This window comes from Camelina sativa, chromosome 11, assembly GCF_000633955.1.
Source record: "Camelina sativa cultivar DH55 chromosome 11, Cs, whole genome shotgun sequence".
NCBI classification, from domain to species: Eukaryota; Viridiplantae; Streptophyta; class Magnoliopsida; order Brassicales; family Brassicaceae; genus Camelina; species Camelina sativa.
In genome coordinates this window covers 27,680,638-27,695,246 of record NC_025695.1, presented here as the reverse complement: position 1 = coordinate 27,695,246, position 14,609 = coordinate 27,680,638, and the positions used below count along the sequence as shown (strand labels likewise).

General features: G+C 34.4%; 4 protein-coding genes and 1 long non-coding RNA gene across 11 annotated transcripts in view; 3 read left to right on the top strand and 2 right to left on the bottom strand.

Annotated features, from left to right (window-relative positions):
• Window positions 1–700, top strand: part of LOC104724425 — a 4,093-nt gene extending 3,393 nt beyond the window's left edge. Inside the window, exon 6 of one of the 2 annotated variants that reach the window (XR_002033821.1) lies at window positions 629–700. This is a non-coding gene — a long non-coding RNA (uncharacterized LOC104724425). Of the gene's footprint in view, window positions 1–625 lie in introns of both variants that reach the window. The other variant, XR_002033823.1, reaches the window with a different exon arrangement.
• LOC104724424 lies at window positions 2,518–2,931 on the bottom strand. Its single transcript, XM_010442913.1, has one exon. The coding sequence runs from the start codon at window positions 2,929–2,931 to the stop codon at window positions 2,518–2,520; it is 414 nt and encodes a 137-aa protein (XP_010441215.1).
• On the top strand, window positions 5,065–7,661 carry LOC104724423 (glycerol-3-phosphate dehydrogenase [NAD(+)] 1, chloroplastic). The gene is made up of 10 exons (XM_010442912.2): window positions 5,065–5,456; window positions 5,753–5,829; window positions 5,910–5,982; window positions 6,070–6,287; window positions 6,367–6,474; window positions 6,586–6,687; window positions 6,767–6,887; window positions 6,977–7,031; window positions 7,117–7,165; window positions 7,301–7,661. The coding sequence occupies exons 1-10, from the start codon at window positions 5,198–5,200 to the stop codon at window positions 7,445–7,447; spliced, it is 1,209 nt and encodes a 402-aa protein (XP_010441214.1). The 5' UTR covers window positions 5,065–5,197; the 3' UTR covers window positions 7,448–7,661.
• On the top strand, window positions 8,670–11,340 carry LOC104728410. Of its 5 annotated transcripts, none has more exons than XM_019231602.1 (8): window positions 8,670–8,774; window positions 9,525–9,784; window positions 9,888–9,995; window positions 10,077–10,166; window positions 10,257–10,315; window positions 10,412–10,577; window positions 10,672–10,758; window positions 11,270–11,340. In XM_019231602.1, the coding sequence occupies exons 1-7, from the start codon at window positions 8,738–8,740 to the stop codon at window positions 10,741–10,743; spliced, it is 792 nt and encodes a 263-aa protein (XP_019087147.1). In that variant the 5' UTR covers window positions 8,670–8,737; the 3' UTR covers window positions 10,744–10,758; window positions 11,270–11,340. The 5 variants fall into 5 exon arrangements, with proteins under 5 accessions (XP_019087147.1, XP_019087149.1, XP_019087148.1 ...); XM_019231604.1 differs by having other exon boundaries at window positions 8,671–8,774; window positions 10,424–10,577; XM_019231603.1 differs by lacking the exon at window positions 11,270–11,340 and having other exon boundaries at window positions 8,671–8,774; window positions 10,424–10,577; window positions 10,672–10,972.
• LOC104724422 (uncharacterized protein At4g02000-like) lies at window positions 11,025–12,219 on the bottom strand. Of its 2 annotated transcripts, none has more exons than XM_010442911.2 (2): window positions 12,003–12,219; window positions 11,025–11,892 (listed from the first exon to the last, which is right to left on the bottom strand). In XM_010442911.2, the coding sequence occupies exon 2, from the start codon at window positions 11,881–11,883 to the stop codon at window positions 11,227–11,229; it is 657 nt and encodes a 218-aa protein (XP_010441213.1). In that variant the 5' UTR covers window positions 11,884–11,892; window positions 12,003–12,219; the 3' UTR covers window positions 11,025–11,226. The 2 variants fall into 2 exon arrangements, with proteins under 2 accessions (XP_010441213.1, XP_010441211.1); XM_010442909.2 differs by having other exon boundaries at window positions 12,054–12,219.

Below are 14,609 nucleotides of genomic sequence, written 5' to 3'. Positions count from 1 at the left end.
AAAATAACTTTAGGAGAAAAGGAAAAATAACTTTCTATCCATCTGGTTTACAAGCTACGGTTTTCTCTCCACAGATAACTTTGATATTTTAGCAGCAATAATGGTAGGGAGAGAGGTACACATAAGAAGACAAATCGTTTCTGTTTGATATTCTCTGTTTAATTTACTTAAATACCCACACAAGTCGAGAAGCTTTTTTCTTTCTTTCTTTGTGTTCGAGAAGCAGAGAGGGTTCCAGAAGCAATATAAAGGTTGTTCCTTTTTTTTATTTCTCTGATTAAGTGAGATTTTAATGTTAAAAGGGTTTATAGATTCGTTGAAAGGGGTTTATGGTTTTAAGGGTTTTTTAGAAGCTTTTAGCTTCATTTTGAGAAACAGTGGTGAGGTTTTGGGGTTTTTGTTTCAAGTTGGAAGCTTTCTTTTTTTAAGGGAATTTTGGGTTTTGAATCTTATCCAGTTTTGATCGAAATCAGTGAGAGTTCTTTGAGTCCTTAACTGTAGTTTCTGTGTACTAAAGTTATTGACATGAAAAGCTTTTATCTTTTGGTTCTTGAACTTATAGTTGATGTAAAGACTCTCTTGCTCTGCTTTTTTTGAGTGTGATTTGTATAGCTTTTTGTGGCAGTAGATTGAATCACGGAGTTGAAAGTGTTTAAAGATTTTGAAAGTGTTTTAGAGATGGATGAGAGTAATCATGGAGNATAGATTCGTTGAAAGGGGTTTATGGTTTTAAGGGTTTTTTAGAAGCTTTTAGCTTCATTTTGAGAAACAGTGGTGAGGTTTTGGGGTTTTTGTTTCAAGTTGGAAGCTTTCTTTTTTTAAGGGAATTTTGGGTTTTGAATCTTATCCAGTTTTGATCGAAATCAGTGAGAGTTCTTTGAGTCCTTAACTGTAGTTTCTGTGTACTAAAGTTATTGACATGAAAAGCTTTTATCTTTTGGTTCTTGAACTTATAGTTGATGTAAAGACTCTCTTGCTCTGCTTTTTTTGAGTGTGATTTGTATAGCTTTTTGTGGCAGTAGATTGAATCACGGAGTTGAAAGTGTTTAAAGATTTTGAAAGTGTTTTAGAGATGGATGAGAGTAATCATGGAGGTTCATCAAGCTCACTCCCACCTTTTCTTACAAAAACATATGAGATGGTTGATGATTCTTCATCGGATTCAATCGTCTCGTGGAGTCAGAGCAACAAGAGTTTCACCGTTTGGAATCCACTGGACTTTTCTAGAGACCTTCTTCCGAGATTCTTCAAGCACAATAACTTCTCGAGTTTTATCCGTCAGCTTAACACATATGTAAGTGTTGGTTGGTTGGTCTTTTGTGTTTTGTTTGTTTGATTTTGATTTGAATCAGTCATCTTCTTTGGTTGGTTTAGTTTAGTTTGGGTTTTTGTATTGTAAGGTTTGGGGTTTTGAGTTTATGTTTATTTCACTTTTCTGTTAAATAATTGTAATTCTTTATTTAACTCTACAATTTTTGAATAATTTTATGTAATTGTGTATTTATGTTTGCAATTTTTATTTACAGAATTAATATTAACAAAAATAAATAAATAAACTAAGTGACAAGAACAAGTATAAATATGTAATATGTTGTAAGAGATAAATTATGTGAGATTAAGGAGTCAAATGTTGAAATGGCTAAACTTAAAGTACTAAGATCTATCAAGAAAATTTACAAATGTAGACATCAAAGAGTAATCTATCTTACTATTTTTGAGGGTTTGTGAGTGAGAAACAAATCAAGAACTAAGGGTTTAAAATCTCTAAACTTATATTTAGGGTAATAAAATTAAAATATATTCAACAACTAACTTTATGAAATAAAAAATTCAAGTATCTAATAATAACAAAAAAAACAAAGTCACCATTGAAATTATCAAAAGTTTATGAAATTTGATTTCAAACAGCATAAATTTATAAAAATTAATTTTAAATAACATATATTAAATTATGATATTGAAAAAAAAAATCCAATCCCGCGGCATAGCGCGGGTCTAACCTAGTATAAAATAAAAAATAAATTAAAGGGAATGATAAAATAAGAAACTATTATGATCCAAACGGTGATATTGGAATGACTGATGAGTTGTGTAATAAAGCGTTTAAGTGTCAACTAATTAACAGAATAAGCTGAGTAGAGCAAAATAACCATAATAATCGTAGTCTTGTCTATAATAATTAATCAAATTCTAAATAGTTTTTTTCTTTCTAGCATCTCATATGATCAAAACGATATGATTGGGATTTCTCAGTTTAATATAATATTGCATAATATTATGCAAGTGTAAATTGATTCGGGTACACATCTCTAATCGAAGTTTTTTTTGTTTTTTTCAACTAATCAAACGCAGTTCTATTGTGTTACATGCCGTAATATACTTACGTAGTTGATCGATCAACGCCGCCATACCTAAAGAAAAAAAAACTCAATTAAATTTACGTTGCATGAGCATGCATATACAATTAACGGATTAGGAGCCGAAACAACATCGGGTTTATATAATTTATATCAAACCTCAAAACAAAAACAATCCAGCAGCAACAATAAAGACGGCGAAGGAGGAAGAATAAGAAGAATAAGAAGAAGAAGAAGAAGAATCTGAGTCCTTAGGCTGATTTGTTTTCTTATCTGAGTCACCTTCAGGTTGAGCAAGCTGATCATCATCGTTACTTTCGTTTACGCTAATTGGCACGTAATCTTCCACGACTTCAACTCCATCCGGCGCTAAATCCATCGGGACTTCGTAGTCCGAGTAATCTTGACCGCTCGTCGTTGAGTTAAACCATTCGAGAGTCGTGGGAGGAGATTTTTCTGTGGTATTTGACGACGTCGCCGGTGGAGAAGGTGAAGATGAACCGGCAGCATGAGCTCCACCGGCTAGAGCAAGACCTATGAGAAGAATTGCAAAAGATAAATGTCGTCGAGCCATATACATATCTCTCTGTGTATAAATCGATGTCTTTCTAATTTAATAATGGATCTTGTGGTTATTTAGTATATATGTAAATGGCACAATTTTTTTTTTTTGGGGGCTATGAACGATTATGTTGGAGATTAAGAGGGAAAGAGAGAGATCAACGAAAAAAATTGAGGAGGATGAATGTAAAAAGAAAAGGGAAATAAATTGGGAATTTAAGCCTAATAGCTAGACTATGGTATGTTCGGTAATTAAAACGAGGTGTTTGTTTGTTTGTTCTTTGTGTGTTTTTGTTGTGTTATCTAAAATTGAATCATATAGGCTGTTATCTAAAGTTGTTATATGTTATACTGTTTCACAGTTTTAGAATATGGTTTAATATTTTTTTAGCGTTTGCTTTTGTTTCTTGACAACTTTGAATTATGGGTTGTTAATGACTTTTTAACAACTTTGAATTGTGGGTTGTTATTACTTATTAGGCGAGCCGATTGCTAGAGAGTTTTTTTTTTTTTTTTTTTTTTTTTTTTTTTTTTTTTTTTTTTNAGATTTTCAAAACAATTTATTTTGTTTTGATGATACTTTTCACTATTTTTTTAATAAATAAAAGTGTCAAAAATTATAAACCAATAACATAATAATTTAGTTAATGAATAAAAGTGTCAAAAATTATCCGGATAACACAAAACTTTTAATGATTTTATTGACTTATAAATTCAACAATTCTAGATTTTAAATATTTTTTTACAAATCAAAAACGAATAACATCAAAACTTTAAGGGAGATTTTCAAAAATACTTTTTTTTCTATATCGCTTTTCAAAAATACCTTTACATAGTGTCAATTTTCAAAAATACTCATTTTTAATATATAAAATGACTAAATTCTAAATCCTAAACCCCAAATACTAAATCCCACCCCTAAAAACTACAGTAGAACCTCTATAAATTAATACTCGCTATAAATTAATAAAATTTTCCAGTCCCGAGTTGGGCCGGTGTAAAAAATGACACAATTCGATAAAATAATAAGATAATACTTTTTTTTTGAAATTCTATGTAAAAATATGGTTCCATCAATACCATAATTTATAATGATATAAATTAAATATTTATATATATATATATACATATATATACATATCTGAAATATGGCACTGTTGGTGTTTGACTATTCTTGAATTTGCATTAGAGCCCCTCTATAATCTTTCTCATTGCATCAAAATTTTGTGTTGTTTTTTCAAATTGCATCCAAAAATTATGGAGCGTCCTACACGCGATAGTTGCTTCTTTACGTGTAAATAGTTCTAAAGATACTGCAATATCTTTTCAGACTTATCATAAAAGATAGTAGCAACAATTTCTTCTAAACTCTGAATTTCTAAACATTTATTATTTTCACCTGGATAATTTACTAAACTATTGACATCAATAATATTACGATAATCGAAATTATAAATTAAGAAAATCCTATAAAAATGTGAATTATAACAAAAGTATCTTATTTTTAATTAAAAATATTCAAAATTATGGAAATGAAAAAATCTCTTCATAAATTAATATTTTATTAATTTATCGATAAATTAATAATTATTAATTTATCGATAAATTAAAACCTCTCTAAATTAATAAAATATTGTGGTCCCGACATTATTAATTTATAGAGGTTTTACTGTATATCCTAAATATAAATTAGAGAACCCAAAACTAAATAAAAAATTTAAAAATTAATTTAACATATTGTAATTGTATAAAATAGAACAAAAATGAAAATGTTCAAAAATGGTATTTTTGAAAATGGGTATTTCAAACAAAGGTATTTCTAATAAATTCTCAAATTTTAATAGAATTTTATAAATTATGATTGAATAATAACGTATTGTAAGTAAACATTTAAAATCATTAAAACAGTATTTAAATGACAAACCAATAACATCTCCTAAACGAGTTGTTATAAAAAAAATAACATCCCCTAAACGTTTTCATTAAAGAATTTTATTTTACGTTACAAATTGACTTATGAAAAACTCATTAATCATTACCAAAAAATATTTTTTTTTTGGGTAAACAGATTAATTTCATTAAATATTTTTGGAAGACATTAAAAAAATTTAAAAGGAAAAAAAAAAGAGGATCAGGAAGTAGAAGGAACATAGACCAAATCGCCAAGAATCAAGATCCAACCATCCAAACATGGCGGCTTATAGAATTGATGAAGACATTACTCCTCCACGTACCATTCTCTCTCTCTCAACGTGTCCCCTTTCAAATCTCCTTCTTCCATGCGACTCCGATCATTCTTCTTCTCTTCTATCTTCTCCCTTTCACGTTCCCCTTCTCCTTCTCCTTCTCTTCCTTCCTCTCGTTTCTCCTCCTCTCTCTCTCCCGCTATGTCTCCTGCTCCCGAGAAATCCCGACAAGGCAATGGCGAATGTAATGATGATTTGAAATCTAAGGTTACGGTCGTTGGTAGTGGCAATTGGGGAAGTGTTGCTGCTAAGCTCATTGCTTCTAATGCCCTCAAGCTTCCTTCTTTCCATGGTAACGTCTCTCTGACGCTCCTCCTTGATTCAATGCCAATGATCAAAATCGAAAATTTGATGTGGCCTTTCTCTTATATATAGGATACGATGAATAGGGTTCGTGTCATTATCATCTTCAATGCTTGTTTTTATATTCGAGGACAAGTGTTAAAAATTTAAAATTTGGGCTAAAGTTTTGTACTTTCATGTTGAGCATTGTTCAAGTTTTTATATGGTTGAAGAAGAAATGGGTTTGTAATGTACGCTTTAAAGGTTTGTAATGAATCTTTTGATTGAAACCCCCTTTAATTTCAGATGAAGTGAGGATGTGGGTGTTTGAGGAGGTTCTACCAAATGGTGAGAAGCTCACTGATGTAATCAACAAGACCAATGTAAGATCAGATGGATGGTTTTGATATAGATTGATTTTTCAATGCTTTGAAACATTGTTTTATATTGGTTTCTTGAGTAGGAAAATGTCAAGTACCTTCCTGGGATTAAGCTAGGAAGAAATGTTGTTGCGGATCCTGACCTTCTAAATGCAGGTTTGTGACTCTCACTTATGAAATCTTTCTCCTGTACATTGATCTGGATTAGATTCTTGAAATTGATGGGTTTCACTGATGATGCAGTGAAGGAAGCAAACATGTTGGTTTTTATTACACCGCATCAGTTCATGGATGGTATATGTAAGAAACTAGATGGAAAGATCACAGGAGATGTTGAGGCTATATCTCTTGTTAAGGGAATGGAAGTGAAGAAGGAAGGTCCTTGTATGATCTCAAGTCTCATCTCCAAACAACTTGGTATCAATTGTTGTGTTCTTATGGGCGCAAACATTGCAAACGAGGTTTTTTACATGATCCAGTTTCACTACTTTGGGTAATTTCTTCTGTTTTTACATTTCTCTGGCTAATAATGTAATACAGATAGCTGTGGAGAAGTTTAGTGAAGCAACAGTTGGATATAGAGAGAGTAGAGAAATAGCAGACACATGGGTTCAGTTGTTTAGTACCCCGTATTTTATGGTCACACCGGTAAGAAGTCTTGATACTTCTTATAGTTTTGTTCCTGGTTGTTAAATGGCTAAGTCGTTACCATCTAGGGGGAAAAAAATCCTCATATCAAGAAGCTTGTGTTAAAAACAGGTTCAGGATGTGGAAGGAGTAGAATTGTGTGGGACATTGAAGAATGTAGTGGCTATTGCAGCGGGTTTCGTTGACGGTTTGGAAATGGGTAATAACACAAAGGTAAGTTAAAATGAAGTTTTTTAATAGACATACCTAGTTTCTAGAGATCTCAAGCTATTTACTTTTAAATCTTTTTTAGGCTGCAATCATGAGGATTGGTTTAAGAGAGATGAAAGCGCTCTCAAAGCTTCTGTTTCCATCTGTTAAAGACAGTACTTTCTTCGAGAGCTGTGGTGTAGCAGATGTCATAACAACTTGCTGTAAGAACTGAATAAAACCTGAGTTAGTTTCGCCCTTTTTGTTTATTACAGTGATTTCATTTTGACTCTTCTTTTTCTGACTATTACAGTAGGAGGAAGAAACCGAAGAGTTGCGGAAGCATTTGCAAAAAGCGGAGGAAAAAGGTATTGACTTTCGTAATCAAATTGATCTTCAGTTCACATAACTAAGAGTTAGTGTTTTGATGGCTGTGTGGTGTAAATGTCACAGGTCTTTTGATGAGCTTGAAGCAGAGATGCTACAAGGGCAAAAGCTACAGGTAGACCACCAAAATATATAGAGAAAATTTATGAAGAGCCTATACTCTTAGTTATGTCTGTTTAATCTTTCGTTCTGCTTGTGATGATTCTAGTCCTAAATTCTCTGTGTCTATGTCTGATTTTGCTTATTAAAGGGGGTATCAACAGCAAGAGAGGTCTACGAGGTGTTGAACCACTGTGGATGGGTGGAGACGTTTCCGCTCTTTTCAACGGTTCACCAAATCTGCACTGGTCGCCTTCAGCCTGAAGCATTTGTCCATTACCGCGAGCACAAAGCTTGATATATCTTATTGGTTGTCCATTCATCTTCATAGATTTGATGAATTGATGTAGAGAAGTTAACTTTTTGTTTTGTGTGCGACAGTTTACTAGTGAGTGAACCTTCTAGTGAGGGTCGAATCCATACCACGGAGCTCATTCGTATATGTGTTCAATGATGTAAGCACAAGTACCGGTTTTTGTCTATCAAGAAATTGAATGTTTCCACATTGACTATTTTGGAAGTTAGAATTTGAGTTCAATTTGAAGTTTCTTATGGACTTAATAATTTTAAATGGATTTTGTTATACAATGGCCTTCTTGGACATAGTTGACTCAGTTACCAAGTTTCCGAATTTTTAAATTATAAGTTATAGCTATAATTTCAGGATATTGGATGCTTCATTAGCAAGGAAAAAAGAGGAGCAAGACACAATTATTTGAAGTCTTTGGATTCATCTAAAGCTATAACTTAGATATAAACTGATTTTCTGAAGTCATAATCACCTAAATTTATAGAATAATTTTCAAAAACAATATAATACTATATTCTGGCTAAGAAGGGAATGAAAACAGAATTTACCAGGAAGATCTTCCATAGAGCTTTTAACCCCTTGGCCCTTGTACGAAGCTCTTCACTCTTGGCCACTGGCCAGTGGAAGTACCTAAGACAAAAATAATCATATAGTGGTCACCAGTCACAACTTACAACAAAGAAATTGAAACAAGATGCTACGTACATCAGCCAAATAGTGAACATGTATAGTTAGACTACCAGCTCACAAACGCGGGAGATAGTGTTTTCGATATCAGCAACTTTGAGCTTCCACAGAGAATCATCTAATTTTTTTTTTTGTGTACTTCATAATCATGTAAATTATTTTAAGCTCTTAAAATTCAAACCTAAACATTTTTTTGTTTAATTTGCTTGTTATTATTTTATTCTTATGTTTTACTTATTTTGTTCTTCTTACTTTTTTTTGTTCTTATTTTTTGTTTTTTGTTTGGTCGTTTTATTGTTCTATTTTATTTTTAAAGTCATCATTAATTATCATAATTCTATGTTTTTGAATATTTCTCTCTACACTTGTTTAATTTTACTTCCCAATAATATATCTAGTTGGACACGTGTGTGTGAGTGTGATGTGCGCGTCTACACCAAAGACGGCGTGTAGTTTCTTTACCATCAGTCATGAAACGGCATACAGTTTAAAACCCGCAGCTAAAAAGAATAAAAAGATCACCGAGATTGGGAGAAAGATTCCGTTGGAACTTTGGTTCCCCCTTCACTGTTTCATTTTCCTCTCTGGTGCATGATTCTAAATCTCCGGCGACTTCTCCGATTTCAAAGTCAGTGAGTGTTTTTTTTCAACTCGCTCTTCCATTTCTTCTTCAGCATCTAGAAAGTAAACCTCGCTAATTTGACAATGTTGGGGTTTTGAAATCGCTCGTCTCGTCTCGTTTTCTTGGACCTAACCTAGTGTAGTTACGCCGATGCTCCGCTCCTATAGGAAACGATTCCTATCTTTCTCTGTTTGTGTTCATGGTGGATTCGATTTCTTTCGAGTTTTTTTTTTTTTTTTTTTTTTTTTTTNTTTTTTTTTGCAGGTCTCTGTGATAAAAGTTTCATTAATCTTTCGAAATCATAGTGTGTTTTTACATCTGTGAAATTGATGGATGAATAGTGAACCAAATCGTAATCGCTTTGCATGTTCTTATGTTATGGTCACAAATCTTGCTGCATTAGGCTTTCTGGGCTTCTTTTTCAACCTTAGGGCTTAGAATTTGGAATTTTCCAGTCTTTCATGGTGTTTGTGTTCATCCCTTAGGGCTTAGGTTTTGTTTTAGGCTTTGAATTATCATATATTTTGAACTGATCTTGTTGATCTCAGAACCAAGATTGTGGTTTTATCTGAAATTGGGTTTTTTTTTAAGGGAAGATTTGTGTGCTTATTTTTCTATTATACACAGAGACAATGTAGGTTTAGTGTTAGTATTGTTCAACCTTTCTCGACATTATGAGTTTGCTTTTCTTTTTTTTTCTTCTAAATGTGGCTTGTATCTGAGTTCTATTTGTTATTTCTCCCCAACTGTCAACAGCTATGACTAAAAGAAGAGCAGAAGAAACGACGCCTCCTTCATTGGAGAGCAGCAGAACTGGACAAGACTTTTTTGGCTACTTTAGAGCTCAAGTAGAAGACCTCTTGTCTCAAGAAGAGAAGATCTCTCATCATAAACATGTGGCTACTCACAAGTCTTCTACTGAAACTATAGGAGCTGAGTTGTCAGATCTCAAAAACGAGAAGTTGAATGCCTTGTTAAGGCAGTGCGTGTGGGATTCCATTCCAGAGGTTGAGGAGGTACACTTACTCATTCTTGAAATCATATTTGGTTTGATGACGATGCTTTAGCTTTAGCTTTTAATTAAGAGACATTAGTGTTAATTACACAATTCGTTTGCAGATGCAGTCGCGTGTTGAATCGATGCATCTGATGTCTCAATTGAGTAACAAGAAACCGTCAATCTCACCAACAGAGTCTGCGATTCCTGAGGATCCTACGTTTAAAGAAGTGAGATAATATGGTTCTTGAATTCTTCGCCTGATAGATGTTTTATTAAACCCTTTTTTTTCCTCACATTTCTTTCCTTAGGTGGAGGATGATTTACAATTACTTATGAAGTCTGATCCTGATCTTGTCAAGGAAATAGTGAGCAAACATTCAAGTGATCTTCTTTACAGAGTAATTCTCTACGAAAATTTCTTCTTCGATTAACAATTTCAAGCTCCCGAAACATCTCTAATGTCATGCTTTGATCTCTGCTTTGAATAGCTGAACGATACGCAGCAGCAACTTGAGAAACTACTTGACAACGTGGTCACCACATGCAGGTATAATATATAGTTTCTTATCTTTCTGTCTCGTGTCTCCATATGTATAGTTAGACAATCTTCTTTCAACTGTTACTTATGTGTTTGTTTGTTAAGTCTTATCAACAGACCTATGAGCCGTGGAGAGAAGCGAAAACTTCAGAAATCAATCAAGGAGCTACCTGGACCAAATCTTGAACGCGTTGCTGAAATAATCAAAAACCACTATGTAGCTTTGGGGAGAGAAATGCCTGATGATGTTACCGTCAACATGGAGGAGGAAGTAAGGCATTAGGAAATCTTTCGTGACATAGATTCCCTGTCCAATACATCATATGGAAAACTATAACACTGTTCAAAACAAATGTCTATTTCAGGACAACATTTTGCTCTGGAGATTGCATTACTGTGTCGCCGCAATCGAGAGTGCGCGGAAACTTGCTAGCTAGATAGTACAGGTACAGGTACATAAATCCTTAAATCCTTGTCTCAATTTGTGAGTATATTAGGAAAGGAGAAGGAGATAAACATGGTAATTTTGACTAGAAAGATCCAACCGGTTTTGTTTAGTACATGGATTACAGGAAAGAAAAAAGATATTGGGTCTATTGTTTTGACCTTTGAGGATTAACAAAGAAACTGCAAGATTGTAGTTTGCAATCTGGAGTTTTAGTTTTTTACTACCTGTGCTTTCTACATTTTGATGCAGTCCAAATACTTTAATACAATGTGAAGGAGTTAGAATTTATGATCCAAAAGATACTGTATTTTTCACAAATTAGCAGACACATATTCTACTTTAAGGGTGTGTTTTCTCAAATTCATTGATAAATACTCTACTTTCTCATTAGAAATACATAGAAAAATGGGTGAATGAGATCGGAAAATATATGCATGCATCACTTGACTTAGAATCCCAAATGTGAACCATCTTAGTCCGATTGACGCAAGTCATTCTCTTCATGGTTGCGCCAGTCTCGTTCTGGGCAAGATTCTTCATCATGGCGAAGGCTGAAACAAGAATCACAGTAACCGGAAAGCTTCTCGTACTCCATCTTCACCAGCACATCCTCACCACCCGTTTCAAACTGAACCGGCATTTCGAAGCACAATGGCATAGTACTATCGATAGTCATGTTGACCATCGCGTTCTCTTCATCAACTTCTTGAACAGTGCCCAGCTGATCCCCAATAATCCGGAAATTCTGATCAGTCCAGAGATCCTGAGGAAGACCAACAATCCTGACCCAAAATGTGATGGCCGACGGGTAGTCCTTGTGTATAATGGGTTCCCAGCGTACAATCGAAACCATCCAGTGATTGAAATTGAAAGGCTCCATCGTCATCACCTCCAGAAGATCTTCTCTCTCAAAATCAAACCTGAACGTTCCTGATCCCAAGCCCATCCCTTTCACTCGGTCCTCTAGTTTCCAGAGTCTGGGTAACGTCATAACGAGTGAGTCAACATTCTGAACCTCGGGGTTCATAATTCTACCGATGAGCGTCGTCCTCTTTAACGTTGTGATTAAATCTGAGTTGTCAAACGCGGGAAGTCGAACTATATCTGAGTCGTCGTCGTCGGACGCCATGAGCTTGATCTAGTCAAAGATAGAGAGAGATACTAATCAACATTGGAAAGAACCTCATCATCAACATTAACAAAAAGATTCAAAAAAGCAAGTAAAACGTGTGAAGCCAATTCATATACCTCGCAAAAAGACTAGATTAAAGAGAGAAGAGCCGAGAGATAGAATCTGACCAAACGCATATGAGGATCCAGCGGCGAAGGATAGCTCGTGAGTTTTAGGGTTTTCAAAGTGAGTCGAGTGAGAGAGTCAGAGAGAGAGAGATCTCGCTAATAAATTCCCGTGAGGGTCACCTCAATTGTTTGGTGGTTATTTCTTTCTTTCTTTTTTTTTTTTCTTTTATTTAACGACAAATCAATTATATTAGATTGTAAATGTGTTACAAGATACATGATACACAAAAACATCAAATACAACCATTGGACCAAACAAAGGAAATTGAACACAATTTCGATGAAGAAGTGGAAGTGACCATGCTTTCCAAACAGAAGCCTCACTGGCAACAAACATAATCTGTTAAGTCCTCTCTTCGTATACTTGTAAAAGGCTAACATCTGATAGATGAAACTCCCAAATGCTTTCTGCATTATTTTGATTAAAAGAATACACTGATATGTTGTTTGAAATGATTTTGGATCATGTCTTTTGTCATGCCCTATCCATCGTTGTCGCTTAGTGGCCATGAATTCTTTTTCCATAAAACATCGAAGGACAGCGTGAACATCACCATCATTGAGTCGCCTTCCTAGACCGAGGAAGTTATCACATAAGCCAATTCCTTCAATCGTAAAAAATTCCCTCTTGATCCCCGGATCGAATACCCAAATGACTTCTCCAAACCATAAGTTAGGAGTAGATTCATCGGTTACAAACCGGAGATGACACCAGTGAATGAGACCACCAGAAACAAATACTTTACGATTCGAATGAATCGACATAACACAAGGCGAAAAACATTGGTGGGATGGAGATGTCAAAACCATCGGTGAAAACAGATTGAATTGATAGGCCAACCAAATCATGAACTGAAACAAAAACAAGTTCCTAATATGATATGGGCCGTTAGATGGATAACTTTGATCACCACCATTATGATATGGCAAAATGCATATATGTGAAACAAACGATTTGCCATAATATCAATAGAAACTAGAAGTTATAAAAAAAACAGAGAGGACGACGGTGGCCGACGTCGGAGAGACCGACGCCGGCCAAAACGATTGATAAGGTGTCTTCGATCGGTGGCAAATCGCTTGGGAGAGAGAAAGACGGTTGGTTTACGAGAGAAAAAATACATCTTCTTTCTTTTTTTTTTAAATTGTAATTTCTGATCTTATTTTAAATATTTTATCAAACGGAAAGACCAAACGTAATTCAAGATTTGTTTTTTATATTTTATTTTTGTGCACTCGAAAATAAATAATATTCATTTTAATAGACACAAATTAAAGTGAAATTTTCTTTGTTAGTTTCTTTTGAGAATTGTTTTATGAGACAATCCTTCATTGTTTCAGTACAGATAGAGGATATAGTTACTTCATATAGTTCAAAAAGAAAAGAAGATAATTGTCAAACAAACATTATACTTTTTAATCAAAGGTTTTTATTTCTCAAATTTATTAAAAACTTTAAATACCCTGCTTTCTCATTAGAGATACATATTACATAATAAAAACTCATCTCCGTGAATAGTTTGATGCATCTTTGACTTTGAATCCCAAATGTGAACTATTTTAGTTCGTTTCTTCATGCGCCATAACATGTTGGTGCAAGTCGCTTTGTGGGCAAGATTCTTTATCATGACGAAGACTAAAACAAGAACCACAGTAACCAAAAAGCTTCTCATACTCCATCCGCACCAACACCACCTCACCACCCTTTCCAAATTGAATCGATATTTCAAAGCACAATGGCATAGTAATATCGATAGTCACTTTGACCATCGCGTTTTCTTCATCCACTTCTTGTACCGTGCCTAGCTCCTCCCCAATACCCGGAAAATTCTCACGGGTCGAAAAACGCAAAGGAACACCTACGATTCTGACCCAAAACGTGATGGCCGATGGATAGTTCTTGTGTATGATTGGTTCCCACCTTACAATGGAAACCATCCATTGATTAAAATTGAACGGTTCCGTTTTCATCACCTCGATAATGTCTTCCTCTCTCTCGAAATCGAACCTGAACGTTCCTAACCCCAAGTCCTTCCCAACCACTCGACCCTCTAGTTTCCAGAGTCTAGGCATCATCAAAACTAATGATCCCACACTCTGAACGTCAGGATTCATAACCCTACCGATAAGAGTCGTCCTCTTTAACCTTGTGATTAAATCCGAGTTGTCGAACGCGGGAATTTGAATTTTCCTTGACATGAGCTTCCCATTGCTTCCTCCAACCTGCGACATGATACCGAGTTTGATCGTATGTAATGTAGGTGAAGGCCTTGTCTGAAGTATTCCCAATTTATACACAATAAGACCCATCGGTGAAAATGATGTCTGAATCATGCAAAATATTCTACATAATAATGACATAAAAGTGACAAGTTATTTTTGCATGATTTGAGTTTCCATTCTTTTGCTCCCAATGATTCTAATCTCTATGGCCAATCAATCGAGGATTCCTTAAGTAATTGTTTTTCCAAAACTGTAAATTATGACCATTTCTATTCCAGATCCTTTTCATGATTCATCCCACATGAAGATTTCAAACTTGTGAACGTAACATAA

Coding starts and splice junctions, on each gene's coding strand:
- LOC104724424 (XM_010442913.1), bottom strand. CDS start 2,931: ATGGCTCGACGACATTTATCTTTTGCAATTCTTCTCATAGGTCTTGCT.
- LOC104724423 (XM_010442912.2), top strand. CDS start 5,198: ATGCGACTCCGATCATTCTTCTTCTCTTCTATCTTCTCCCTTTCACGT. Junction 6,475..6,585: donor CGTATTTTATGGTCACACCG/GTAAGAAGTCTT, acceptor TGTTAAAAACAG/GTTCAGGATGTGGAAGGAGT. Junction 7,166..7,300: donor TACAAGGGCAAAAGCTACAG/GTAGACCACCAA, acceptor TGCTTATTAAAG/GGGGTATCAACAGCAAGAGA.
- LOC104728410 (XM_019231602.1), top strand. CDS start 8,738: ATGATTCTAAATCTCCGGCGACTTCTCCGATTTCAAA. Junction 8,775..9,524: donor GCGACTTCTCCGATTTCAAA/GTCAGTGAGTGT, acceptor AACTGTCAACAG/CTATGACTAAAAGAAGAGCA. Junction 9,996..10,076: donor AGGATCCTACGTTTAAAGAA/GTGAGATAATAT, acceptor TTCTTTCCTTAG/GTGGAGGATGATTTACAATT.